The sequence below is a fragment of the Phacochoerus africanus genome, chromosome 4 (assembly GCF_016906955.1).
Source record: "Phacochoerus africanus isolate WHEZ1 chromosome 4, ROS_Pafr_v1, whole genome shotgun sequence".
Classification (NCBI taxonomy): Eukaryota; Metazoa; Chordata; class Mammalia; order Artiodactyla; family Suidae; genus Phacochoerus; species Phacochoerus africanus.
In genome coordinates, this window is record NC_062547.1 from 48,006,008 (window position 1) to 48,033,929 (window position 27,922).

The window sequence follows — 27,922 nt, forward strand, 5'->3', positions numbered from 1 at the left end:
GTCTTTCCTACCTTTCCAACAGGCCATGAACCAGCATCACCTCAGAAAAGCAGTACTTTTAGAATTTAGTTCAAAATATTTTCTCTTACATAATTGCACTGCCTCTCAACACTGCTGAGAGACAGGGAGAAATATGTTTCTTCACCCCACTCTACAGACGATGGCAGCAAGGCACAGATACATCACAAACAGGTATAGTTTTAGAGCAGCCAAAGAATTTGGGAGGAGGGAGGCAGAGAATGTTAGCATTTTCATGTGAGTCCACTCTTCTTTCTGTCTTGATGTTCTGCCACTTGCTTTTTACGAGGTGCTATTCATTTATCTCAATATTAAACTATTTCCATTCATGTCCTCCTCAAAGAAATCCCCCTAAGACCTGGTACTCTGGGAGGCTGATTTACAAATTCACACTTCACTGCTGTGGACATCGACATCAACATGATTAACTAACCCAATGCTGATGAGTCTCACTGCATCTCACTTCCTCATCTCTAGTGGCTATCGCCCACGGTCATATTAGTGGACCACATTTGCAGCCACACCTCGAAACTCATCACCTGAAATTGCTCCATCTCTAATCTCAGTGGCTTCCTCTCCAGCCACCTTCCCCACCATCTGCAGAGTCTCTGACCAGCACCCATCACGACCTGTCAGTCCCTCCAGCTTCCCCTTGTCCCTCTCCCTGACTAGACTGGTGCAACCGTGCACTCACAAGCACCTTGGTGTCTCAGGTCCCAAGCCCTGACAATGTCAGAACATGGATAAACCAATAATCCCCTGCTGCGAAAAAATACACATCACATCACCATGCCAGTGGGTTTCCCCAAAAGTAACACTCTCCACTTTACAAAAAAGTTAAACCAAAAAGGGTCACAGACTTGAATATAAAAACATAAAGCCATAAACCTTTTGGAACAAAATACAGAAGATAATCTTCAGGATCTAGGGCTAGGCAAGAGTTCTGAGACTTGACATCAAAAGTGCCAGTCCACAAAAGGGAGACTATCAAAATTAAAAATGTTAACTCTGTGGGAGCCCATGAGAAGAAGATGAAAATATATGCCACAGACAAGGAGAATATATTTACAAACCATGTATCTGACAAAGGACTCATATCTAAAGTAAAGAACTCCCAAAACACTACAGTAAAAATGTACATAATCCAATTAGAAAAGGGACAAAAGATGTTAACAGACATTTCAATGAGGAGAATATACAGATGGCAAATGAGCACATGAAAAGATGTTCCACATCATTAGTCATTAGGGAAATGCAATTTAAAACCATGCAAGTTATCACCCACACCTATCAGAATGGCTAAAACAAACAACAGTGATAACACCAAATGCTAGAGAGGATGCAGAGAACCTAGGCTTGCAGGTGAGAATGTCAAATGGTACAGCTCCCCTGGAGATGGTTAACAGTTTAAAAACAAACAAATAAAATAAAATAAAATAAAGGAACATCTGCCGTATGATCCAGCAAAGCATTTTAATCCACAGAAAAGAAAACTTACGTTCACACAAAAACCTGTACATAAATGGTCAAAGTAGCTTTATTTGTAACAGTCAAAAACTAGAATCAACCCAGATGCCCCCGAACAGGTGAATGGTTAAACACATTGTGGTATCTCATGGACATGGAGCACAGAGTTGTGGGTGCTAAGGGGCAGGAGGGAATGGGATGGATTGGGAATGTGGGGTTAATAGATGCAAACCATTGTCTCTGGAATGCATGAGCAATGGTATCCTGCTGTATAGCACTGGGAACTATATCTTGTCACTTATGATGGAGGATGATGTGAGAAAAAGAATGTATATATGTTTGGGTGACTGGGTTATTTTGCTGTATGGCAGAAATTAACAGAACACTGTAAACCAACTATAATGGAAAAAATAAAAATCAAAAGCAAAAATAAACAAATAAATAAAATTAAAAAATTCGGATTCTAATGTTAAAAAACAAACAAACAAACAAAAAACCCCAAAAAACACTGTGGTACATACAGACCAGGGAATAACACCACTCAACAAAGCAATCAACTACTGATACACAAAACAACCTAGATGAATCTCTGGGGAATTTTGATGAATGAGGAAAAAGTCAGTCCCAAAAAGGTTATATCCAGTATCAGTATGACTCCACTGGATAACATCCAGAAATGACAACATTTTAGAAATAGAGAATAACTAATGGTTGACAAGAGTTAGGGATAAAGTTGGGGGAAGCAGGACTGAGTTAGGCGTGGTTATGAAAGGGCAACCCCAGAGATCCTTGTGGTGTTAGGACGGTTGGCTATCATCACTGTGATGGCGGATACAGAAACATACAGGTGATAACATTGTACAGAACTTAATAAAACGCACAAACACAAATGAGTGCAAGAAGAACTGGAGAAATTTGAATACCAATGGATTATATCAACATTAACATTCTGGTTGTGAAAATATACTATAGTTTTGCAAAATTCAACCACTGGGAAGAATAGAAAAAGTGTACAAAGGATCTTTGCATTACTTCTTACAACTGCATGTGAATCCACAATTATCTCAATAAAAAGCAATGCTCTCCAACTTCACTCAGGCCCTCCCTCCACTGCTCAAAGCAATTCTTTCACTCACCCCTGTCCCCCTATATCCCGTTTCCCCACAATACCTCTACTAAGTCTGCTCTATTTTTCAAAAGCCCATACATACATAACCCACCTCAGCCCGCAAGGCCGTACTTCTCATCTGAAGAAAGCAATCACCGTGCCATCCTTGGACCCTCTACCTAGACCTTCTCTTGCCATTATGCATCCTTTTATTTTATTTTATTTTTTATTTCTTTATATATATAATTTTTCTTTTTCTTTCTCTCTCTCTTTTTTTTTTTTTTTGACTTTTTACCTTTTCTAGGGCTGCACTCGTGGCATATGGAGGTTCCCAGGCTAGGGGTCTAATCAGAGCTGTAGCCACCAGCCTACACCAGAGCCACAGCAAGGGGGATCCGAGCCATGTCTGTGACCTATACCACAGTTCACGGCAACGCCGGATCCTTAACCCGCTGAGCAAGGCCAGGGATCGAACCCGCAACCTCATGGTTCCTAGTCGGATTCGTTAACCACTGCGCCACGACGGAAACTCCTATATATAATTTTTCTACTGCACAGCATGGTGACCCAGTTACACATACATGTATGCATTCTTTTTTCTCACATTACATGCTCCATTATAATTGACTAGACAGAGTTTCCAGTGCTACACAGCAGGATCCCATTGCTAATCCATCCCGAAGGCAACATTCTGCATCTGTTTACCCCAAGCTCCCAGTCCCTCTCGTTCCGTCCCCTCCCCCTTGGCAACCACAGGCCTGTTCTCCAAGTCCATGATTTTCTTTTCTGTGGAAAGGTTCCTTTGTGCCATATATTATATTCCAAATATAAGTGATATCATATGGTATTTGTCTTTCTCTTTCTGACTTACTTCACTCAGTATGAGAGTCTCTAGTTCCATCCATGTTGCTGCAAATGACATTATTTTGTTCTTTTTATGGCTGAGTAGTATTCCATTGTGTATATATACCACATCTTCCTAATCCAATCATCTAACAGTGGACATTTGGGTTGATTCCATGTCTTGGCTATTGTGAATAGTGCTGCAATGAACATGAGAGTTCATGTGTCTTTTTAAAGGAAAGTTTTGTCCAGATATATGCCCAAGAGTGGGATTGCTGGGTCATATGGTACTTCTATGTATAGTTTTCTAAGGTACCTCCATACTGTTCTCCATAGTGGTTGTACCAGCTTCCATTCCCACCAACAGGGCAAGAGGGTTCCCTTTTCTCCACAGCCCCTCCAGCATTTGTTATTTGTGGACTTATTAATGATGACCATTCTGACTGGTGTGAGGTGGTATCTCATGGTAGTTTTAATTTGCATTTCTCTAATAATCAGTGATGTTGAGCATTGTTTCATGTGCTTGTTGGCCATCTGTAAACATTCTCTGACATCAACCTTACAAATGTTTTCTCAGGTCAGTCTCCCAAAGCAGCAGAAATAAGAGCAAAAATAAACCAATGGGACCTAATCAAACTGACAAGCTTTCACACAGCAAAGGAAACCAAAAAGAAAACAAAAAGACAACTAACAGAATGGGAGAAAATAGTTTCAAATGATGCAACTGACAAGGGACTAATCTCTAAAATACACCATCAACTTATACAGCTCAACAGCAAAAAAGCCAACAACCCAAATGAAAGATGGGCAAAGGACCTACTCCTTTTAAAGTCTCTTCCTGGTTGTGTTCCATCAAATATATCCTTAATGACATAATTTTTTTCTCCCCTACTAACTAAATGGACAAGTCTCTTGCGTGTCCTAAAATAAGTGTTCCTTTGACTTTTTATGCCCTTTAAGATACCATCTCATTGCTCCTTCCTCTGTGCACAGCAAATATGGGCCATGATAAAGTTCTCGCTCCATACAGAGGAAACATATGCTGAATGATGCGGTTCATTTCCCACACTCAAACTTTGTAAGGACTGTTGCAAATGTTAGTCTCATTCTCTGCTCATTCTTTGCTTTTACCAACTCTAAAAATGTGGCCCCATCCTCTTGGGCCCAGGCTGTAGGGGTTCTCAAACCTGGCTGACCATCCAGATTACCCAGGGAACTTTTAAAAGCACAGATTCCCAGACCACACTCCCAGAGATTCTGATTCAACTGGATTGAGTTAGTTTTTGTTATGTCTCTTTTTTTTAAGCTTCTCAAGTGCTTCTGCTGATGCTGGTCAGGCTTGGGAAGCACTGTTGGGGTTTCCCTTTTTCTTAAAAAGACAATGTCTCTACTCTCCCACTACTACAGACACTCCATTTAAAATCCATGCCACTTTTGGAGTTCCCATCGTGGCACAGTGGTTAACGAATCTGACTAGGAACCATGAGGTCGCGGGTTCGATCCCTGGCCTTGCTCAGTGGGTTAAGGATCTGGCGTTACCGTGAGCTGTGGTATAGGCTGCAGACGCGGCTCGGATCCCCCGTTGCTGTGGCTCTGGCGTAGGCCGGTGGCTACAGCTCCATTTGGACCCCTAGCCTAGGAACTTCCATATGCCGTTGGGAGCAGCCCAAGAAATGGCAAAAAGACAAAAAAAAAAAAAAAAATCCATGCCACTTTTACCACAACACCATGAGCCTGGGTTTTTCCCTATTCTCATTACCTCTCTGCACGTGAGTCACGAAACTGTCCCAGCAACTCCAACCTGCCTGACCTCCAGGCAGGAATTTCTAAACCTCACAGATCATCTTCATCTGAATGGCACCCTGTGCCTCCAGTACATGACAAAATTCAACTCCCCATCCCTCTCCTCTCTATAAATTGCCTCTCTCATCTCCACTCCCCATGCAGTTCACAGTCCTGCCATCTTCCTCATCACCCAGCAATGAATCCTGGAATCATCTTCAACCCCTCCTTCTCATGCACAAATCCCATTCTGTCAACCAGTCCTATTGGTTTTACCACCAAAACTTCTCTGCCAGCACTGACAGTAGGTATTTTTGGCTCATCCTCTCCGACTGACCTACTGCAATAGCCATCTAACTTGTCTTCATACCTCCAGAGTTGGCGTTGTCAAACACAGGCGAAGTAACATCATCTCTCCTGAAAAGATGCAATGGCTTTCCTTTGTTCCAGGATGGCCACCAGGCACTCAGGGCCCTCCATGATGCAGTGCCAGCCCACATTTCCAGGCTCATTCACCATCCCCCCCCAGGACACACCTTCAGTTCTAAGAGCACCAGAGCTGTGCCCTCTAAGGACTTGGTGCCTTTATCACGCTGTTCCCTTAGGCCTAAGTGCCCTTCCTTTCCCTCTCTCCCTACAGTAGCAGGTTTGAACCTAGGCTTCAGAAATCATCTGAAGTTATATGCAATAATTCCATAACTATGCACAAATAATCATTTTGGTTTTTTTGGAGATCCACAACTTTCTATAGATTCTCAAAGGGGGTCTGCCATCCAAAGTAAGTTTAAAAACAAAAACACAAGCTAAAAATAAAAAAAAAATAGAAAGAAACACTTAAGTGGCCTTTTTCCCACTGAACAAAGCTAGCCCATCTAAGTCTGCCTCTCAGACTCTAACTCTTCTACTTCCCTGCATTTTCAAATATGGACACATGCATTCCCCAATCATAAGTAATCCCCCACTTTCTGCTGCCATACCACTGAGCTGTATATATCCCTAGTACATAGACTTCCTTCCCTATCAATACTGCAGTTAGTCGTACTAGCTGGCTTGTTGTATTAAGCTGACTTTCAAATGTCAACCCCACCACTTATTTACTGTGACCTTGAGCAAATAACTTGACCTTGGTGGGCCTCAGCTTTCTCAGCTGTAAATCGGGGGTAATCATGGTAACAAACCCCACCACTTATCTACTGTGACCTTGAGCAAATAACTTGACCTTGGTGGGCCTCAGCTTCCTGATCTGTAAATTGGGGATAATCATGGTAACCCCTATCACTGGGTTGCTCTGAGGAATAAGCAAGATAACATATTCTAAAGCAATGAGAAAGTGCCTAGTACACAGTAAGTGGTCAAACAGGTCAGCTATCTTAACTGCTTTATACCTATAGTCCCCACTCACAGTCAAAGCACAGTACAGGCTTTCACTCAACAATTTATGAACCCATGTCTTCCTGAATCCCAGTGCTCATGCACTGCCACGGAAAGATAATTTAACATTATCTTTTTTATCTCCCCTTATGACCAGTTCTTGAGCCATCCTAATCAGCTTTTTTTAAACGTGGATTACATAAGGGCTCACACCTTGTGCATAAACCCTGGTAGGCCCAACCTCTGCCAACCCCATCCCCCACCACCGCTGCCAATATGTTAAGCTTCCCAATCCAAACACTGATGACTCTGACTTTGCTACTCTCACAGGAACCAAACTATTTCAAAATCTCCCATTACTCATCTGTTCTGAGGATCCCTGAATTAACCCTTGTTCCACTACTCTGCCTATTTGGACAGAAATCCTTCCTGCCTCTGGAACTAACATTTGTCAATACACATCACACACAAAAAAACAGCATTTCTTCCTTCTCAGACTAAGAAGACTATTAAATATACAAACATCTTTTTCTCCCTCATTTTTTTTTTTTCCTGCTTTCGCCCTTCCTTTCTAGCCAGTTCCTCTCAAGGCTCAGAGGCCTATTGACTCCCCTTTCTTTGTTTTAAACAATAGTTCACATATGTGTACATTCAACAAACATCACTGACACCTTCTACGTCCAGCAAGACGGTCATGGTGGGGTCTCAGCCTTATGGAGCTTCTGGCCTGTTCTAAGGGCACAGCTCTTTGTACCGCACGTTCCTAGCTAATTCACTTGAAATAACATCCTGAATCACAGGTCAGACAGAAAAAAGAAATCAAAGATGCTAAATGATGCTCAGATTAAGAACCGGAAAGAACAGGTTCAGCTCAGTCCTCAAGGCTCCTTCCTCCAAGGCCTGGGGATACTACAAGGCTTCGATTCTATAGTCATTTCCACAGACACAGACCACCTTCCTGGAGCTCACAGAAAGCCCATGTCTTAAAAAGGAATGGCGTTGCATTTCCTTGACCTGTCCTCCAAATTAGGAGGAGCCTAGGGACCTCAGATGTCAGCCTGTTTGCCTGCTCTGATTAACTGGTGCACACTCCTGTCTGCTTGCATGCACTCCTTCTGATGCCCCTTTGTCAGTTCTGCCACCACCTCACTGAAAGGGCCCCTTCTCTCTTCTGCCTTGTGCTTCTATGAAGTAAGCAAAGAGGCAAGTCCAACTCCTGTGCTCTCCTGTCCAGGACGGCTCAGGTCAGCAATTGGGGAAGATCAGCCGGGGAGGCCTGGCCAAGAGATGTCTTCCTCCTCATCTTTTCTATTCCACACAACTCAGCTCTGTGATAGCTGACCAGCAGGCCTGGCATCCCAACAAGAAAGGGGGCAGCCCCGGAGCCAACCTGACCAAAGTCCCTGAAGACACCTACTCATAAAGAGAGACGGTCATTGTCCAGCAATTGCTGTGCCCTGGCTGCCTGTAGGATCCTACAGCACCAGAATCTTCCAGACATCTTCCTGGCCACCACCAAGGCCAGCCTTGTGATCTAGGATCCTCCCCACTGCGATATTTGAGACACTTTCTTCCTGCCAGCATTGGGCCAGGTGCCCTGGATACTAGTGGCCAAGAACAGGCTTCAAAAGGCTAAGTGGAAGGTGACCATCTTCAAAGGGCTCTCAGACTTCCCAGAAAGCTCTGGCACGCAGCCCTGACCTCAGGTCAGTGCTTCCTGCAAATGAACTTGCTCCATGCAGGCAGGGACCATGTCTGTCTGGCTCACTGCTATATCCCTGACAACCCCTCATACGGGGCTAGAATATAGGCAGAGCTCAATACCAATTTGTTAAATTAACTTATGATGACCTCCAGCAAGGAAGGAATGAAAGCATAGTGGAAAGAGCCCAGGTTTGGGAGTCAGAGAGAAATGGGTTTTTTGTTTTGTTTGTTTTTTGTCTTTTTAGGGCCACACCCACAGCACATAGAGGTTCCCAGGCTAGGGGTCTAATCGGAGCTGCAGCCGCTGGCCTATGCCAGAGCCACAGCAATGCGGGATCCAAGCTGAGTCTGTGACCTACACCACAGCTCACGGCAATGCCAGATCCTTAACCCACTGAGCAAAGCCAGGGATCGAACTGGCATCCTCATGGTTCCTAGTCGGGTTCACTAACTGCTGAGCCACGATGGGAACTCCCAGACCTGGTTTTGAAAACATCTAGCTATACCATTTATAGTGATCATGCACAAGCCCCTTTATCCCTCTTAGCTTCCTCATGTACAAAGTGCAATCACAATATCCACCTCAAAATGTTCTCTGAGCATGAGATGGAAGATACAAATTTTAGGTGCCACACTTGCTTGTCTATAAAGCAAGCAATCAATGAATTAGGAGTTAATCTCTCCTTAATTTGATTACAGGAGATATTTGATTACTAGACTAGGGTTTTCAGGTGCAATAGAAAGATACCCAAGAGTTTACACTGTGGCTCAGCAGAAACGAATCTGACTAGTATCCATGAGAACGCAGGTTCGATTCCTGGCCTCACTCAGTGGGTTAAGGATCTGGCATTGCTGTGGCTGTGGCATAGGCCAGAGGCTACAGCTCCGATTGGACCCCTAGCCTGGTAATCTCCATATACCTCGAGTGTGGCCTTAAAAAGACAGACAGACAGAAACAAACAGATTCAGACAGTCCCATGGTTCACTGTTTTGTTCTTATTTTAAGCTGTGGCCTGCTCCTGTGAAATTCAATTCCAGGCAACCTTGCTGATCAAAAACTTCTCTGCCATCTTGTCGTCCCACTATCTCCTCCACAACCATCTACCAGCAAAAGAAACATACAGCTATGTAAAAATAAGAAAAAGGAAAAAGAAAACACTGAGAAAGGGAGGGAGGGAGCTTGCAAACTCTCAGGAACAGTCAAGACGTTGCCCCCTCTTTCTAATTATCCCTAAGAACAACTTCCTGCCCATAGGGTGCCGCAGGCAGAAATAACCTGTCCACATGGAGACCAACCACATAAAGGCTCAGCTTCTCCAAAGACCCACATAGCAGAGAGAAAATTAAGCCATCTCTTCTAAAGGTCCAAACCTCATCATAAAGAGGGCTTTCCATTTTTCCCCTCTATAAGACTGCATTTGCCCTACTGCCAACCACAGAGGAGATTTCATTACCAAAATAAATCAGCACTGCACTTGACCTTGCTTCTCCAAAGGCTCCGGATTAGTGACATCACAATACTCTACAGGCCCTCAGAAAGATCGGAATAACCCCCTCAAGTCAAATACACTTGGTATTTCACTAAAAGGTATTAAATTATTTTGATTTTACTCCTTGGAACCCAAAATGCTTTCTATGTTTTCATTTTCAAAATGTTTAAGAGAAAAAGCATGCTCTTAGGACTTTCAGAGATGACTCCTGGTCTGGTTTGTGTCCTGATTCATGTGTGGTAAGATGGGGAACAGGCCAGAAGCTCTGGCCTCACACTGCTCACATGACTCAATTCCCTGAGGCCTAGGGTCTCACTGTGGAGGCTCCCAAATCAACCCCCTGTCCTTAAAATTTCAGGCAGGTCACAGACAGCTCCCAGGCATGTGGGGCAGCTCCCCTTAAGAGTTCTAGTCTCCATCACCCACAGCCCCAATAACTACCATGTTTCCTTTCCAAAGCAGTAGCAGAAGCAAAGCTCTACCACTCTGGCCAAAGAAAGGGAGAGGCCTGGAGAGGCAGGTGGCTTCAGTGCCACTGCAGCAAATGCATCTCCTGTATCCCAATCAGGACACACAATCTTCTAATTATAATTCCTATTGCTGCTTGCTCAAAACAACGGCCCCTAATTAAGCTGGACACCAACACAGCTAGTAAACATAATGGAGATTTCAGGGAAAGAAGAATCTGTACATTGAGAATGTGTGGTCTCAGGACCTGCTTACTCTCAGTATTAAAGATATGCTCTACAACTAGAGCCATATTTGTCAACAGATTGACCATTCTCACTGAGGTACAAGTCACAAAATCACAGCATCATAAAGTGCACAAGTCCCAAGGACCATGGACATCATCTACTTTTACCCTCTTTTTGTACAAGGGGAGAAAAGCCAGACACGGACTGAAGCTAGGACTGCTCAAGTTCACTGTTGGTAGACCACTCAAATCCAAACCTTCTCACAGGTCTTCTTCCTAGCCTGCTGCCTCTGACTCTCAATTACCAACAGTGGCTCTTATACAACTACTTTTACAAATTATTCTTGTAATGCAGTTCTAGGCAAACTGCTCCAATCTACCATGGTTGCTACCCCAAAAGTAAAATCAATGGAGAAAAAAATCCAAATTGGAGTTGAAAAAAATTAACTTTTGCTTGGAATTCTATTCTTATCATTAGTCTGAAAATCTGGTTCCTAAAGAGCCAGTGCCTTTCCCAGTATTCCCAGTGAGAAATGAAAGGCATCAGTTATTCTCAACCAGTGTGTCCAACACTAGGGCAGTATTTTAGATTAAAACAATTGCTGGATAAACAAAAGGGAGTACAAGGTAGAGTGGCCCGAAGCCACCTTCACTAATCCTAGTAAAGTCAGCTTCAAAGAAGGCTCAAAGATTAAAGTGCTTTACTCTGCCTTTAAAATCAGGATGTTGTATTTTTTTGGTATGAAACCAAGACTCTGAAAGCAAAGAGACAAGCTGAGGAAGGGTAGCCCAGGAAAGAAAGAAGCACACAGAAAATGGAAGGCCCTGAAACCTTCTACCCACAGCAGCTGAGATGTTTCATCCTGAGTCCATTTTACTAGACACGAAGAAGCTTCTTTGGCTACAAAGGATCACATGAGAGCATAAAACAAATACTGAAGGTTTGGGTTCTCTCTCTCTCCCCTGTGTGTGACACCAACTGGCCAAGAGAGAGAGAGACTCTAATGCTGCAGAAAGCAAAATTTTCCTTGTTTCCATTACATCATCCAAGTTGGAAAGGGGGGAGGACAGGGTGGGGGGACACAGCTGGTGGCAGCTGCACCACCATCTGCTTTCCCCTTAGCAGCGTGTGCTAGTTTGCACTGCAGCCTCCTACAGCTCCTGGTAGAGGAAGTGCAGTATTAAAGGTACAACACCCTATTATGGAAGAGCTTTCAAATTATTTAGAAATAAATCACTCCCATGATAAGTTAACAACCTCTGGTAGGCTGCTGAGCCAGTTCTCTTTGAGTTTAGGTTATTTGTTTGCATCTCTTTAGACTCAGCCACAGTGCAAACTCTGTCAACTCAATGTGCCCAATTAGACAAGGAGAATGTACACACAACCACCTGCCATCTGCCTCCCAAAAGGTAAGGTGCCAAAAAGTACAGGTCAGCAGCTGGAAGCCTTTGTAGAAGGTGCAGGGCACATCCAAACCCAATGGCCAAACCCCAGGCTATTGGATGGGTGCATGCTGCCATCTTTGGAATCCCCAGCCATCTGGTCAACTGGTCTCATCCTCTTGGGCAATCTTGGGGTTTAGAACACACTTTGAGGGGCCACCATGTAAAGAGGGGACTGGTGAGAATAATCTGGAGGTCACTGCCTTGTGTGGCCATTCAGCTGCAAATTGGCAACAAAGCAGTGAACTGGTGGGTCCAAGGTCTGATCAAGTCCATGGGACATGTTTTATCTGGCCTATACAGGGTTAAAATTAAAAAAAAAAAATGTTCTGGCTTTTAAACATGAGTAGATTTCATATATAAAAATCTAGCTTGCTCGATCTGACAGTACCAAGCCCCATTTCTAGGGAGCCCCCATTGTTTTCTGGGGCTTCCTCTAGCAAGGGCTTATACACGGAAGAACTAGCCTCCATGTTTGGTGTCTGCATACGCCACTGCAAAGACCAACCTAATCCTTGAGAGCTTTTGATGTAAAGAAGAAGAAAAACCAAGGAATGATTTCCCAGTGGTCCTTTACTGACTCTCCTCTTCAGCTGAGATTTGTCCCCTGGACAGCCAACTAAAATTCTACCAAGATCATGCAACCCAATACAAGGAATGGATCTCAGTAGGAAGCTAGCTACAATGATCCCTTACCACAAAAGCAGGTTGCAGCATTTCAAGGGAGCATTTCAGATCACTTACCATACATCTTGCCTTCATCTGATAAAATGATTTTCCTCCTCCCACATGGTGGATAGATAGCCAAGGCTTCCTGAAAGCTCTGCTCAATGTCGGGGCTCCAGACCCCTTCTGCATCATTGTCAATGGGCTTATCTGCAGAGTCACTCATCCTTTCCATATTTTCGGCAGGGCTCTCACTGCCGCTCCAGCTGCTGGGCTCAATTTTGGCGGCCGGATTTTCCAAGCCGAAGCCTGGAGCCTTTTCAAGAAAATAAACCTAAGAGAGAAATCAAAAGATACCATCAATGTACTGCTCTCGCTGGTTCTGCTGCATAGTCTTCAGCCGCTAACTTTAGGTGAAGAGTAATTCCTAGGAGAGAATACGGAATTTTGAGGTCCAAGTGGCTTTTGTTATGGGTCACGCTAGATGCTCATACAGAAGTACAATGGCAGGCAGATGCGGGGTTACAGATGACAGGAAATTTTCACCTGAGAATAGTACTCAGAGTTGCAAGTTGAATCATGCAAAACCACTTGCTAAGTACCTACTATCTTCCAGGAGCACTTTGCTTGATGATAATCAAATCTCTGGAGCAGAACAAGTTGTTTAAAAGCAACTAGAGTAAAACAAAAAAAATGTCTGCCTTACTGTGGCAACTGGTATATCTCTGAAATGTCAAACCACCCCAGAATCTGTCACTGGGATCCCCAAGATGCAAGACAGTGGCAGGATGGAGGACGGAAGAAGAGAGATTGTTTTGTTAACGACAAATATTCATTCTACAGACAGCAATATCAGCTGACCTGGACCTGCTGTTCTAAAGCATTTATCCTCAGGGCTTTTTACCCTGAACAGTCAGGTCACTTTGCCACTCTCAGCTTCTAGAAGCAAGGACCACCTCTGTCCCCATTCCTGCCTTCCCTGCAACAACTCCCAGAAGTGGCCAGCACATGTGCAGAAATGTTTCACACCCACATGGGGCACTTCATGTGGTAGCCTCCTTGGAATTCCTGATCACATGAAAACTGTGGGGGAGGCTTTCATTTATTTTCCTGCAGCACTGAAGATTACAGAATCAACAGAAATCTTTCTCAAAGATTCATTCTCCTTAAATTATGCATGTAACCTATGGTCATAAAAGGATAAGCTCTCCAAACAAATGTCAAACTGGCACACACACGCTGATGTGAAAATGATCTAATCCAGTACCCCCTGCTGTCTGCACACTAACATATCAATATTCCTTTGTTGAAAAGGCATCAGATCACCAATTCAAAGCCTTCCCCAAAAGGGGGATATGAACTGCTCCTGGGGACTGACTGGAAGACAGAAGGCACAGGGTGTGACCACCATTCTACCTCCTCCTGCCTCCTCAAGTCCAGGCAACATTACAAAAAATCATGCAATGCAGCCAGCAGGGAAGCTGATTCGGGTGGCCCCACTAGGCACCAGGCACTGTTCCATACACCAGTGCAGTCACCCCTGAGAGCAAGCGGCCGGTCTCCATTCCCTCCCTCTCCCAACAGCACCCCTTTCGCCTGCCCTTCCTCACCTGTTTGTATCAACAGATTCCCAGCTGCAGAAACTATGAAGGACAAGGACATTACACAATAAATGGTATAACTAGTGGGTGCTTCTGGCTCTGGACACTGACAGCTTTTTAGATTTGGCAGCACCTGGATAAAAGAAACCCTCAGGTTTCTGCCATGGATCCATCTTTCAAAGAAAATACTGCTTCTTACTGACACATGTACAATGACATAGGACTTTAAAAATTGCCAAATGTTAAAGGTATAAATTATGCCACAAGGAACGGTTGTGTGACTGACCCCCAGATGAACGCTACAATGCCTGCAGCGTGGGCCTTTTGAATTCTCAAATTATTGCAGTTTTTTTGTTGTTGTTGAGATCTAAGAGTCTTATAAAATTAGACCTGTACTGTACACTACTGTAGAGTCTGTTCTAGCTCCGAAGTAGTTTATTAGAAAAATTATGAGAGTGCCAGTGAACTCTTTGAGCAGTGGCTAGCTGGCCACCTTCTCCTTCTCCACTTTACCCCAAAATTAAACAAAACAAAACAAACGAAACCAGAGGCCAGTTCTTCAACTCCCGACAGCTCACAGCAGGATGAACTCGCCCAGGAAGCCACTTTTTAAGATTAAACTGCGGATGTGTCCAGCGTTCAACCACTATGGCAGCGAGATGGAATCCAGGGTACCAAGAATCCTTATTCAACTAAAAAGAACATTACCACGTAATTGAAAGCCTCAGCACCTCGAGACCAAAACACCAAAACACCCTGAATCCAATGGCTGAAAAGTCCCTCCTGACACTTCTCATCAACTGGTCCTAAGGCTTAAACATCACCAAACGAGGACCCACTGCCTTCCTAATGCCACCTCCTTTGTACTAACATGTTTAAATTCTTCCATCTATTAGGTAAAACTCATCTCTCGGTTAACTTCTATCCATCCTTGAGTTCTACCCATCCCTTGGGGAAGCAAATCTTCCCCAAGACACCCATTTAGGTATGACCAGAGCAGCCCCCTGGTCTCCTGACCTTGTTACAGACTAGACACAATTCACATCATTCCTCTTCCCCAGCCCAGTGTGTCCAAAACCTTCCACAAATGACTCTCAGAGGTGGACTATAATCCACAAAACCTCTAAGCCCCCACCTTCCAAGTGCTGTTTCTGAATTTCAACTCTTGAAACAATTGGTTTAGAAGCTAAAATCAGGAATTTTGTATTTACTCAATTAAAGTCCATTATTTTTAGCCTTAGCCTGTGGCTCAAAACTGGTAAAAAAAAAAAAAAAAAAAAAAAAAACTTTCTGAATCATAATTGCCAAGCTTAGTGTCCTCAGACACCAACTTCTTTTTTCTTTTTTTGTCTTTTTGCCATTTCTTGGGCCGCTCCCACGGCGTATGGAGGTTCCCAGGCTAGGGGTCTAATCGGAGCTGTAGCTGCCAGCCTATGCCACAGGCACAGCAACATAGGATCTGAGCCGCGTCTGCAACCTATAGCACAGCTCACGGCATCACCGGATCCTTAACCCACTGAGCAAGGGCAGGGATCAAACCCGCAACCTCATGGTTCCTAGTCGGATTCGTTAACCACTGCGCCACAACGGGAACTCCAGACACCAACTTCTGAAGGGGTTACACATGCAGAGGGCGTTAGACCCGTTCAATGGACGTTTCAAAAATTGTGGCTCACTGTGAGGAAAATCTCCCTGCTAGCTGAATTGTTCAACAAGTGGTAGACTGCCTTATAAGAACAGGCAGCGGAATCTTGCAGATCACCCCTTCAAGTTACCTCTAAAGCTAAGGGTCGAATCTCGATTGTTTGGGGAATGCAATGTTAACTAGCATTAACTGATCCGCTCACTCAGGAAGCACAGGTGCTATTCTAAATGCTCATGTCTTGCTTCATTTACTGCAAAGGGAAGAACTGAGTGTCCAGGTTCTTAAGATTGGTCTACTGGAGCTCAGCAGGATAGAATTACCTACTCTGGACAGGGGCCAGGACACAGCCCCAGAAGCTACCAGATACATAACCCACAGATTTATACAGGCCCTTGGTTTTACAACCCAACTGTAAGATGAGGCTCTGTATGGGCAGAGTTTTTCCAATCACAAGACTGGGGCTGGCTGAGAAAAGTTCCCCATACTGGATACCGAAATAACCATTCTGGCATTCAATACAGGCCGGCTCAAAATCCAGCTCATCCTGGAAACCTACTGGCTCTGAGAGAATCAGCCACACATTAGGAGTATCCTAAAAAAATGTGTAGAATTGGTTAACTACCACCTAATCTACCCGGCTTCTGAAGAAGGTATAGTAACAAGCACCTGATCATAACCAACCACAAGAGCTAATCAAGTGAACTGTACATAGAATATCTGTGCCTGGAGAAGTGATGTTCTTACCTCCTCATACATCCTTTAAGCAAGGGAGTCAACTTTCACTCACTTCAGTAATGAAGAAGAACACAACATTGGGGAGGTGGGGATAGGGGTGTGGTATTAAGAGTCAAACTGATCTGGGTTCCAAACTTAGCTCACCTATTAATTTAGTCTGGCAGCCCAGACTAAATTAGCCTGAAAAAGCTCAGGTTTTAATTTATAAAATGGAAATTATAAATTAAATGCAATCCCCATATAGAAAAATCATTACAGGGTGGAGGGACTCTACCCCACCAAGTTGCCCTGAACATTCAGTGAGATACTGAGAGAAGCTGCTCTGTCATCTGTAAAACCATGGATGATGATGTTTTCAAGTCCATCATCTCTGGAGCAGTACCTACCTACCTGGTGATGTCCAAACACCCATTGATGATAAGAAGGTAAAGAAATGAAGGAGCTTCCCTAATGGTTCCCTTGGGAAATAAACAAAGGGATCGTCTTTCTTAAAGTTTTTAGAGAACTTTAAATTTAAAGGATCCTCTTCCTTAAAGTATTCAGAGGCCTAAAAGGAAAATTTTAATTGGTAACAAACACCTCTACTTTGAATGCTCATGTTCAATAGTTTTCATATTCTTCTGGGAGGTCTGGCGCAGGGAAATAATCCTAAACCAAAATGAATGCCTAAAAGCAAAGTGTTTAAGGAACTCTTATTTGCTGAAAATATTCTGTGTATCATTCCAGCAGCCTCCATATGCCTCAGTTTCCATCATTAACACTTTTCTAAAAGCTTTTTTTTCCCCTGAAACTCTTTCCAGTCACACCAGAATACTCCAAAAATAAATGTCACCAGTGACCCCAATATTCCTGCCAACTGTCCCAAGAGCCACACTCCCTAAAAGGATCATTCTCTCACAGTTACTCATTGACACTTCAAGACGGGTAACATGAGCCCATGGCAATGACATCATTAACACAGTCAACCTATGCATATTTTTATTATTAATATTACTATCATTTGGTTTTTCTAGGGCTGCACCTGTGGCATGTGAAAGTTCCCAGGCTAGGGGTGGAATTGAAGCAACAGCTGTTGGCCTACACTGCAGCAACAGCCACGCCAGATACGAGCCGAGTCTGCTACCTACACCACAGCTCACAGCAACGCTGGATCCTCAACACACTGGTGAGGCCAGGGAGGGAACCCGCATCCTCATGGATACTAGTGGGGTTTGTTACCACTGAGCCACAATAGGAACTTCCAACCTGTACATATATTAATACAAAAGTCTAGGGGAAGAAGAAAAGTCTCGGGGAAGACAGTCAAATGCAGATGCTTCTGACACCAACTTTATTCAAGGGATGTGTGCACAGGTGGTAAGACAACAATCAGCTGCTCCCTTCATCTTAATTCCTATGGGTCTCTCATTGTGTAAGCATCTCACCCACTTATGGGTGATTTAAGAGCTCTTAAATTAAAGGGTTCGTTTTAACTAATCCTCATAATTAATAAATGTCCTGAATGTGAGAATCTAAAAAAAAAAAAAAATCCATACTGGGAGTTCCCATTGTGGCTCAGTGGTTAACAAATCCAACGAGGAACCAAGAGCTTGTGGGTTCGATCCCTGGCCTCGCTCAGTAGGTTAAGGATCTGGCATTGCCATGAGCCATGGTGTAGGTTGCAGACGTGGCTCGGATCCCGAGTTGCTGTGGCTGTGGCGTAGGCGGCTACAGCTCTGATTCGCCCCCTAGCCTGGAAACCTCCATATGCCACGGGTGCAGCCCAAGAAATAGCAAAAAAAAAAGACAAAAAAAATCCATACAGCTTATTTTAGTCAATGTCTTCATACTCTTTAAAGCAGCAAGAAAAGAGCTGGACTAGAGACTCTGTCTTCACCTGAGTAACCCAGGATGACATAGGACTTACAGCCCCCCACATGCCATAGTTTCCATCTGAAGGAGATCCAACTTCAACAGTCATTTTTACCCTGTGCTCCCACAGACTACCTATAATAGAATTTAGTGCAAGGTGGTTTGTTATTGATCCCACCCCCTACCCCCGCCACTTCCCAATGTCCTTGAGGGCAGGGGCTGCTGCAGTCACCACCTTATCCCCTGTGCTAGCACCGTACCTGCCATAATAAATACTCAAAGAAAGAAAGAATGAATGAACCAACAACCAAATGACGTGAACATTCTTTGACTAAATTTATCCCCAAGCTCTCTACAAGAAGAGTAGAGATTCAGCTCCTTTCTCATTCCTCACTCTTGACTCTAGCCAAAGTTTTAATGATTATTAAGAGCCCCAAAGGAAATCAGCACACCAGGAAGATGTGAAAAGACAGACTTATTCCAGGCATAGCTTGGATAACCAAGAGTTGGCTGTGATCCAATTTCTTTTTTTCTTTTCTTTTTTTTTAATTTACCAAGAGTCATTCTGTGTCAAAGGGACAAATGTGGTTTGGGGCTTCTTCCAGGTAAGCTTGTACCACGATTTTGAGTGGCATGGTAATTTCTGAGATGAAATATTTCACTTTCTCTCTGTCCCTTTTCGTTTGGCCACTGGAGGAGATGAGAACCAGAAGGTGACAGCTGTAAGAAAAAGCTATAAAGGAGGCAACGTAGGGAGGGTGTAAAGACCGGAATCGAAAGAGATGGGCAAGGAAGAAATCTGAAGAGGCAAAAAATGGCAGCAACGCAAATTCGAGGGAATAAGTGAATGAAAAAAGCGACATATAAGAAGTGGAACTGAGAGGAGAGAAAAAATTTAGTAAGAGCTCAGAAGAATGTGGAAGGAAGCACAGGTGAGAGCCATTTTAGGGTTTAGAAAAAGAATCACATACTGGGAACAATATTTGTAGCAGACAACTCAACCAAGTATTTGATGGCGTGAAGGTTACTGTGATCTTAATAAAAGCCCAAATTTCTCTCCAAAGAGAAAAGCTGCTCTGCTAGGAAAGAAGGTGCTTCACTTCTGAAGTAAATTGGTACCACAAATCCAAAGCCAACCTTCTCTTAATGAACCAGGTTTCGCACAAGGCTTGAAGCTTTCACCTGCAGGATCTTATTTAGTTAGACCAAAGTCATATATGCTTAGCAGAGTCACTGCTCCAGATAGAATGCACATTCCATGGGAATATCAGACTCAAACTACACCCTCGCAAGACAGTGCACTGGAGGCTGGATTCCAAAAGAGAGAATGTAGGCAGAGCTGAATTCTCAGCTCGGTCCATGACTGACACAATCAAACACAGTTTAATTAATGCCTAATGGATAGTTATGACATTAATTCACCTCCTTGGGTACTTGGGAGGAATGTCAGGCACTAATGTTGGTTAATCACTTTTGCATATGCAAATGGGATGAGTTATTTTCCCACCATTCCAGACACTACCCAAATGTGCTCACAAGTGGCCTGAGAAATTCAGGTGAAGGTCGGCAGGCTGGATTTTGAAGGCTGCCTCCGGAGATGGAACTACAGATCATTAAGGCACTGTTAGAGACAGCACAACTTCCAAGGACTGCTGACACTTGAGAACTGAGGCCACACTGTGTGTAGCCAGTGGCAGCCAGTGAGCCTCAGTGTCATAGGCTCCAGTTCCCAATAGGTTTCCTCTAATTTCAGCAGGAAGGAGTAGATAATTACTCCTTCTCATTTTCAAAAAATCACTTCTAAATCAACAGGATCCATCAACAAGCCGATACCTCTTCACTAAGACCCCGATGCTGAGCACCCCATTAGAGGGCTTAGCTTTTCCCTCCTGAGAGTCCCTGATTAATTCTCCGCTCCATCAGCCCTAAGTACTTGCCCAGGTGACAGCTCAAGAAAGGCTCTGATTGATTTCATGCTATGTGGTTCTATATTACCAGCCTTTAAGGGAATCATCTGGCCCATGCCCTTAATGAATCTGTTAGCCACTGAGAACGCAAATGCCCGCCTCTCCCTTTCCCCTTCACCACCAGGCGGGCTAATCACTGCTCCCCTTCATCAGTAGGCTCCTTCAAAAAGCCAAGGCCACACACTCAGGTCCAGGCAGCCTATTCCATCTGACCATTCCAAGCAAAGATCTGCCATCCACACAGTGCACTTGCAAGGGGAGCATGAGCTGGATGACATGATCTCCACCTGAGGCATGGATCCCTGCAAGGTGGGCTGTTTAACCTTGGGAGATACTTTTCAAAGCCAGAAACAGAAGCTTTTTTAATGCTCTAAGAGTTACAAAAAAATAACAGCCACAAGAGTTAGCAGGAAGTAGCTGTCAGTAAGCCATTCAAAAGAAAAACTCATGGGCCCTTTCCCAGGAGTAACAGTCAAAGAAAACCTCCGGACTAAGTTCTCAATTCCGACAGGTCTGAGGATGGAACATATATTTAAGGGAGACTCACCTGATCCTAATGCTTACTAAAAACAAAGAAAACAAATACCAGGAAAGTAATACTCCTTAATCATGAAGTTATGGTAATAATGTTACCTTCTTTATTTAGTAAGATTCACCATCAGACTATCAAGATGCCCTAGCATTTTAAATGAGTACAAATTAAAAATCAAAAGTAGACAGTTCATATTTTAAAAGATATCAACCAGATACATACATGTGCTGCCTTTGGTGAAACCCTAAGACAAGCATTTCAAAAGGGTCCATCTCAGCCCCACACCACAGAGAATGTCTACAGATGGGCCTCCATGTAATCAAGGTGCTGTTCCCTGGGTGGCGAGTCTGTAAGTCATGCCTGGGGTGTCATACTTCTCACACCAGCTGGTGGAGACTCAATTTTACACCAGCTCATTTCCAGCCAACTTAATAACATGTTGGCTCTGGAGTGACTCTGAGTCCCAGCAACTGACCTACCCAGATGCTGTTCCTTTGGCTGATGAGAAACCCTAACTCTGCTGCATCAGGAGCCGCACTTCCTGCTCTACAAAGAGGAATGGTCCTGGGCTGCCTTCTCCAGTTTCGATGATTTAAGATGTTTCTCCCATCCTGGCCAGGCCTCCATCTACCCCGGATTATTACACAGCATGCTGGGGGACAGCAACAACGGATAAATCCACAGTTCACTTGTGACTGGGTCATAAGCCAATCAAAAAGGAAAACTGGAACAAGATGACATTTGAAAGTGCCAAGCTGTGAAGTCCAAGCTCTGCTCTAGTTCTTCAAGCAGGTACAATGGCATTCAAATGCTCTCTAAAGATCCAGTGGATCCACGTGAATACCATCAGCACCTCATCCAGGATCCAAAATCTAGGCGCCAACATGCTCAGAAGGAAAAAACCCTCCTCTTTCCTGCCAACCTAGAATGACCAAGAACACAACACACAACAACAGATTTTGTTCCTTTCCATCCTCTCGAGCATCACAAATCAGGACCTGGCATTTTTTGTTGGTCTGGCCTCTCTTACTTTACATGTCCATTTCTAATGGGTCTGATCATATAGATCCGGACCCTGTATCACACATGTGTATTTTTTGAATTCCAACACACGCTCATAAAACTCCTTGGGAAAAGAAAGAGAGCTCGTGTGACCTCTAGGACTGAAGGCAGTGGCACGTAGCATTAGGACACCAGATAAAAGAGGGATGAGACAGAACAGCAGGTAGAACTATCCGTTTATTCCAGCCCCTTCGTGATGCTACAGTCATCTTAAAGAAAGTATATTCCAGAAGTTCTGGACAAACCGCTTTTATTGAACTATGCTTTTACGTGATGCCATCAGCATACTCAGAAACATCCCATGAATTAGTCACTGGATGTACTCCAAGAAGTCGAGTATGTCCTTCATCACATCACACAGACTGCTCTTTACAAAGGTCCCAAAGGAAAGTTTGATAACCAACAAAACACCGCGTGCTTCTCACCTCGTGCTCACCCGACTGGACTTCCTCACAGGCTGCCAAAGAGCACTGAGCTGGCTGGGAAAGCACAGACCTTATGTGCTCAGTAAGTTTGGTTTCATTCCCAAACCCACTTTAGGTCCTTACCTCAACCCCTTCTTTTCCCTACTTTGAAATTTATGCTATTTCACAGGCTTGCAAGCTACCTTTAATTCATTCTGAAAAAAAGTGTAGGATTACCAAGGGGAAATGATTTCTGTTTTCTGTTTATTATCCGTTTCAATTCAATACAGCAAAAGATTTACTGAAACTCCCCATCCCATGTCTCCCCATGTGCCAGGCACCAGAGAGGTGGAAATAAACCTGCTACCCTCCCTGCCCTCAAGGAAAAGCCTTCCAGCAGGAAAACTGGAAGTGAGTTCACTATCCTTCAAGATGGGAAGCCGGCCCTCCACATTCCTGCAGGGAGCACTTTCGCTCTCCGGGACAAATGAACCCTCTCACTCACTGCATAGGAATGATCTGTCTCTGCGGCTATCAACTTTGTGGGCTTGTGAGATCTTTAAGGCTTAGAGCCATTATCTAGTCGCTGTCCTACCCTTGGCATTTAATGAAAGTCTGGCACACAGTCAATGATCCCCAAAAATAATGACCCAACAGATGCCTAGAATAACAAGCCCATCGGTGAATAAATGAATGAACAAGTGCTTGAATATAAGATGCCAAAAACTAATAAACCAAGTACTGTTGGAGCACAGAAACAGGAGCTGATTCTGTCTCTTGGGTCAACAGGGGCCTCATGGGAGGTGATGCTTAGCCTGGTCTTAAAGCCTGAATAGAACTTACTGGGCCAATTATGAGAAAGCTCAGGGAGGCCTGTGCAGAGAAGGGTACCTGTGAAGGGGATGTGGCCAAGAAAGGACAAAGCAAGAAAAGAGAAAGGTTGGAGCAGAAGATAAATAAGCTGAGCCAGATCACGAGGGGCCACACACACAGCAAGAAAAAGTATGGGTTGTTTCATATAAAGGCAACAAGAACTCCACCAATACCAGGAGTGTGCAAGCAACTCCTAAAGGGATTGTGTGTGTGTTAGTGTATGTATTGGGGGCGGGGAGAGATAAAGGATGAAGAACAGCAATTTTATCCATTTGGAATCCAAATTTTTTCATCAAAAGCACTTTAGTGTGGTCCAAAGCCAAAAGAGTTCTCTAAACACATTCAAGTGTTATAAGGTGGCATATCCCTTAAGCATTCCAAATTTGTAAAGGCGTTTTAATCCATGAAAAGACAGTGACAGTTTATACAGGTGTGCTTGTGTAAACAGCCCAGGGTCACAGGATTAACTCTGCTCAGTTGTCCAGTCACTCAGCTCTTCCAACAAAGGCTCTCAGACTTGGTGGTGGGACACTCCACGTATCTCCCTGGTCTCTAAAAAGGCCTGAGCTGACAGTGCAGTCGTCTCGAACCCAGCATGGGAATCAGACTGCTATGTCCACACAGAGACACACACATGTGCAAAGGGCCAACGTGTGAATGCCAGCTAATGCCGACATGAGCAAGTGTATAAATGAACCAAAAATATGTGACACTGCTTGTTCATGAATGTCTGCACTAATAACAATTGAGTCCCCACCCGTCCAATGAGACATACATCTGCCATTTAATGATGACACAGAGATGAAACAGCTGTAAAACAGGTGTTACACTGAGAGAGATGTAAATTCACCAGCCAATTAAGGCCTCACCCTCGCCCCCATCCCCATCCTTCAAATTGAAACTCGCTCCTTGGTTTATACCCAGTGCAACTTCAGCAGGAGAAAGAATCTCAACACTTGGGCTGAAAATTGGCTGGGGCAGAATAAGTACTGTTCCTCTTTAGACAATACACCAGTCACTCCAATTAACAATTACTTGAGCACCTACTGTGTGCACAACACCAGCTCGAAGCAGTCCATAAGCACGTCAAGGGCACACAGCAGGGCAAAGACACCCAGGCAAAGACAGTCATGGACAGAAAGCCTGAGGTACCCAATTCAGAAATCAAGCCTAAAGTCTGCTCCATTTCCTTAGGGCCCAAGGTGCTCCGAAGGAGAGCTGACCTTGACCATAAGACCAGCCACCGGACTCCTCCTCCCTCCCCCAGACACCTCCCACCCCAGTTATTTGTATCACACAAAAAAGGCAAAAGGCCACAACCTAATTCAGTCAATAGCTCTGAAGTCCCGTAGCACTTACGCATCCTTGGACACACTTGAAAACACATACACACACACACACACACACACACACACACACACACACACAGAGTCGCTTTAGAAAAAATAAAAATAAAGGGGAGGGATATTTATTTCCTCCAGGATCTCTTCCTCCTACAGATTCTGTTAACCCTGGAAAAGGAGCAAGGCTCTCCTCTCTCTAATCAAAATACAACCCATTTCCGATTATACCTACCAAATGCCACTAAGGCCCTCCCTCTCCCAGACATTCGTGGTACTGACTTCCCCTTAGTCCAACTGACTATTGATGACTCTACTTACAGGGTGAGGCCAAGTCACCCAAACCCTCACATACACACAGACCTGGCATACTGGGCACTGACACCTTCAAAGTATCCTCTCTATATTAAGGATCTGTGTCTAAAAGCACCAAGAAAATCCAAAAAGGATGTTCCAGGCCTTGGGTGAGGAAATCCAAGCCCTCAGCCCCCTCTGAGGGCTTCTGCTACTCAGAGAACCTGGCTGACTCGGCACCCAAAGGAGGGCCAATCACCAAGAAGACTTTGCTCCTGTCTCTCAGGCAGGACCTCAGCTCCTCTCTCTGAGCTGGGCTGTCCCTTATGCCCCCACAACAATGCCACTACCAAGGACTTGGCCCTGCCCCAGGTTGTCAACCCTGTATGTACATCCAGACGACATAGCTGGCCTCTTAAAAATACAGACCTCAGCCTTGATGCCCAAAGTACTGAATTAGAATCCCCAGATAAATTTTTAGTCAGCTTCTTCCATGCTATTCTTTAGCCAGAGACGTTTCCCTAAAATGCAAATATGGTTTTTATCAAAACACACTCATTTAAAATCTTTCAGAAGAGGCCCACACCTTCCAGGACCCAGATGCCCATGGCCTTAACCACCTGACCCCAGCCTGCTTCTCAGGCACCTGTGCAGTCCCCTCCATTCCAGCCAGGGACCACTCTCCAAGGTGCCCCCACATAGCAGGCTGCCTGCTTTACCCCCTCAGCTACCTGGGACTCTCTGCACAGATGCTTTTCTCACCTCCAACTCCATCTAATAAATGTCTACTGGTCCTTTCAAGGCCAAAGCCACCAATCTCTCTTCCAGGAAACCTTGGCAGATTTCTCTGCTAGGAGAAGTCACTTCCTATGTCCTCATAGCACCTTAAACAAACTTTAACACCATATGTGGTAGGCTTCACTGCAATTTCTCTTAAGATACTGTCTCCCAGCTAATCAGTAAGTTCATTGGCATTCCTATGTTTAACATCTCTCAATATCACACAAGTTGCTGGAACTCAAAAAATGTTTGCATTTGCCTAAATGCTTTCTTTTGTGGGGACCTCTACAATTCCAGGGAGTACATTGTGCATCTGATGCACAGCTATATGGCCAGTTTAAAATGTTTAAGTATAAAGAGTACATAAGATTTTAGAATCCCAGGGGTTTTAATTTTGAGCTCTCCACTTGTTGGCTGCATCTCAAGATGTGTATGTGTGTGTGCATGTGTGCACGCAAGCATGCACAATGGGAGTTAATATTATCTACCTGTTGAAAGATTAAATGAGATGATCCCTGTAAGTACAGATGTCTCAGGCATCAGTAGTCAGTCATTATATACATTACTGATTCAGATCAGTGGGTATGTGTGCACACACATGCCTGAGAACTGTGTCTAACATACTGCAGCTTCTCAAATAATTGTTGAATCAACATATACAACTCTTAATAACTACTGCTTATATATCTGTTGTTCCTGCTACACTGAAGATTTTCAAAGACAGGGGCTCTGTCCCATTCATTTCTGTGCCTCATTCCCACCCCAGCTCAATAAAATTGTTCGATTTCATTTAACATTAAAATATTAATATAAAATATTAATACAATCTTCATGACTATTAAGAAATTCATCTTTGTCTCAGAAATCACAAAGACAGCCTCAGGCATACCAGATCTGCAGAATGAAATTAAAAGCTCGGTAGCTTTGAAACCTCTTCCAGTCTTCAAAAACCCTTGACCAGCTGGCCCCCACCTCAGGGTAGGGCCTGTCACCTAACAAGCCACAGCCGCTGAGGTCTGAACTGATGACACACACCCCTCCTCCCCAGACTGTGGCATCCCAGCCCCGAGCCCGCGGCCCGCCAGCCCTGCTGGCCTCTAGCCCTACTGCAGCAGCTGCTCTGCCTGAGACCGGAGCCTGCCTTTTCAGCTCACAGCCAGTTCACCCCCCAGGGGCCTGGGGGCTGCAAGTCGCTGGCCAAAGTGTCAGGTTACCACAGAAATAACAGCGGGCCTACACCACGCCAAGCTCAGAAGGGAAAAGGTGAGAAAGAGAAAACCAGGGGGAAAAGAGCAGACATTTGAGTTTGAGTCAAAGAGGAACTGGGTTTTACAAAATGCACTTTAAATTCATAAGTACACTCTTAACATCACCACTACAGCCCCTGCAATAACTCATTCATTTAGTATCCAATTCAGAGTAGCTTATATTTATATTATACTTAACTACTTTGAACATGCTTTTAAAAACATTAGTTTAAGGCAAGAGGAGGATGGAATTTTTTTTTTTTAAGTTTGCTTATTTAATACTATTTATAAAAGTCAGATGTGGGTCAATGAAGATTTCAACAAGTCTTCCCATTCAACAAATTCCTGATATTTCTCAGCTTCATTTTTCTGAAAACTAAATCCAAACATGACAGAGCTCATTAGGCTGAGTGAAGGAAGGACATATTTTCAAAAAAGAAAAGGCCAATAAAAAGCATTTATGCATTTTTCTTTTCCTAAAATAAAATCACAGTTCACTCCTATGCTACCCTCGTGCAGGAACACTGCCGGGCTTGATGTGGTCTGACCCGGCCTGGGGACTTCAAAGTTAACTTCAATCACTGCAGGGAGTTAGCAGGTTTACTGAATCGCTATCCACCGTGCTTTCATCTTGGTTTACTCTGCACACCATGCCTCTTTAATTGGCTCCTTGCAACTGTTTTAAAAGAGGGTGGGTACTGACCCAGCTACAAGGAAAGATGCCCTTCTTCCAGTGGGCAGGTAAACCCCAGGCCAGGCAGTGTACCAGGTGGGTGAGGGTTCTCACTGTAATCCCTTATGTGTGAAAGATGCTGTGAATGCCCTAGATTCCCAGCCTGAAGGTGTTGAAAGGGAAGAAAGACAAAAAAAAAAAAAAAAAAAATTTTTTTTTCAGAGTTCCCATTGCAGCTCAGCAGTTAACGAACCTGACTAGCATTCGTGAGGACAAAGGTTCGATCCCTGGCCTCACTCAGTGGGTTAAGGATCCGGCATTGCTGTTGGCTG

The 27,922-nt window shown here is 44.2% G+C and overlaps 1 protein-coding gene across 8 annotated transcripts in view; it reads right to left on the reverse strand.

Moving 5' to 3' along the window:
* TEAD1 (TEA domain transcription factor 1) overlaps window positions 1–27,922 on the reverse strand; it is a 274,411-nt gene that overhangs the window by 166,841 nt on the left and 79,648 nt on the right. For all 8 annotated transcript variants that reach the window (XM_047776264.1, XM_047776265.1, XM_047776266.1 and 5 more), the window contains one exon: window positions 12,665–12,920. In XM_047776264.1, the coding sequence (XP_047632220.1) occupies window positions 12,665–12,821 (157 nt within the window). In that variant the 5' untranslated portion in view covers window positions 12,822–12,920. The remainder of the gene's footprint in view (window positions 1–12,664; window positions 12,921–27,922) is intronic.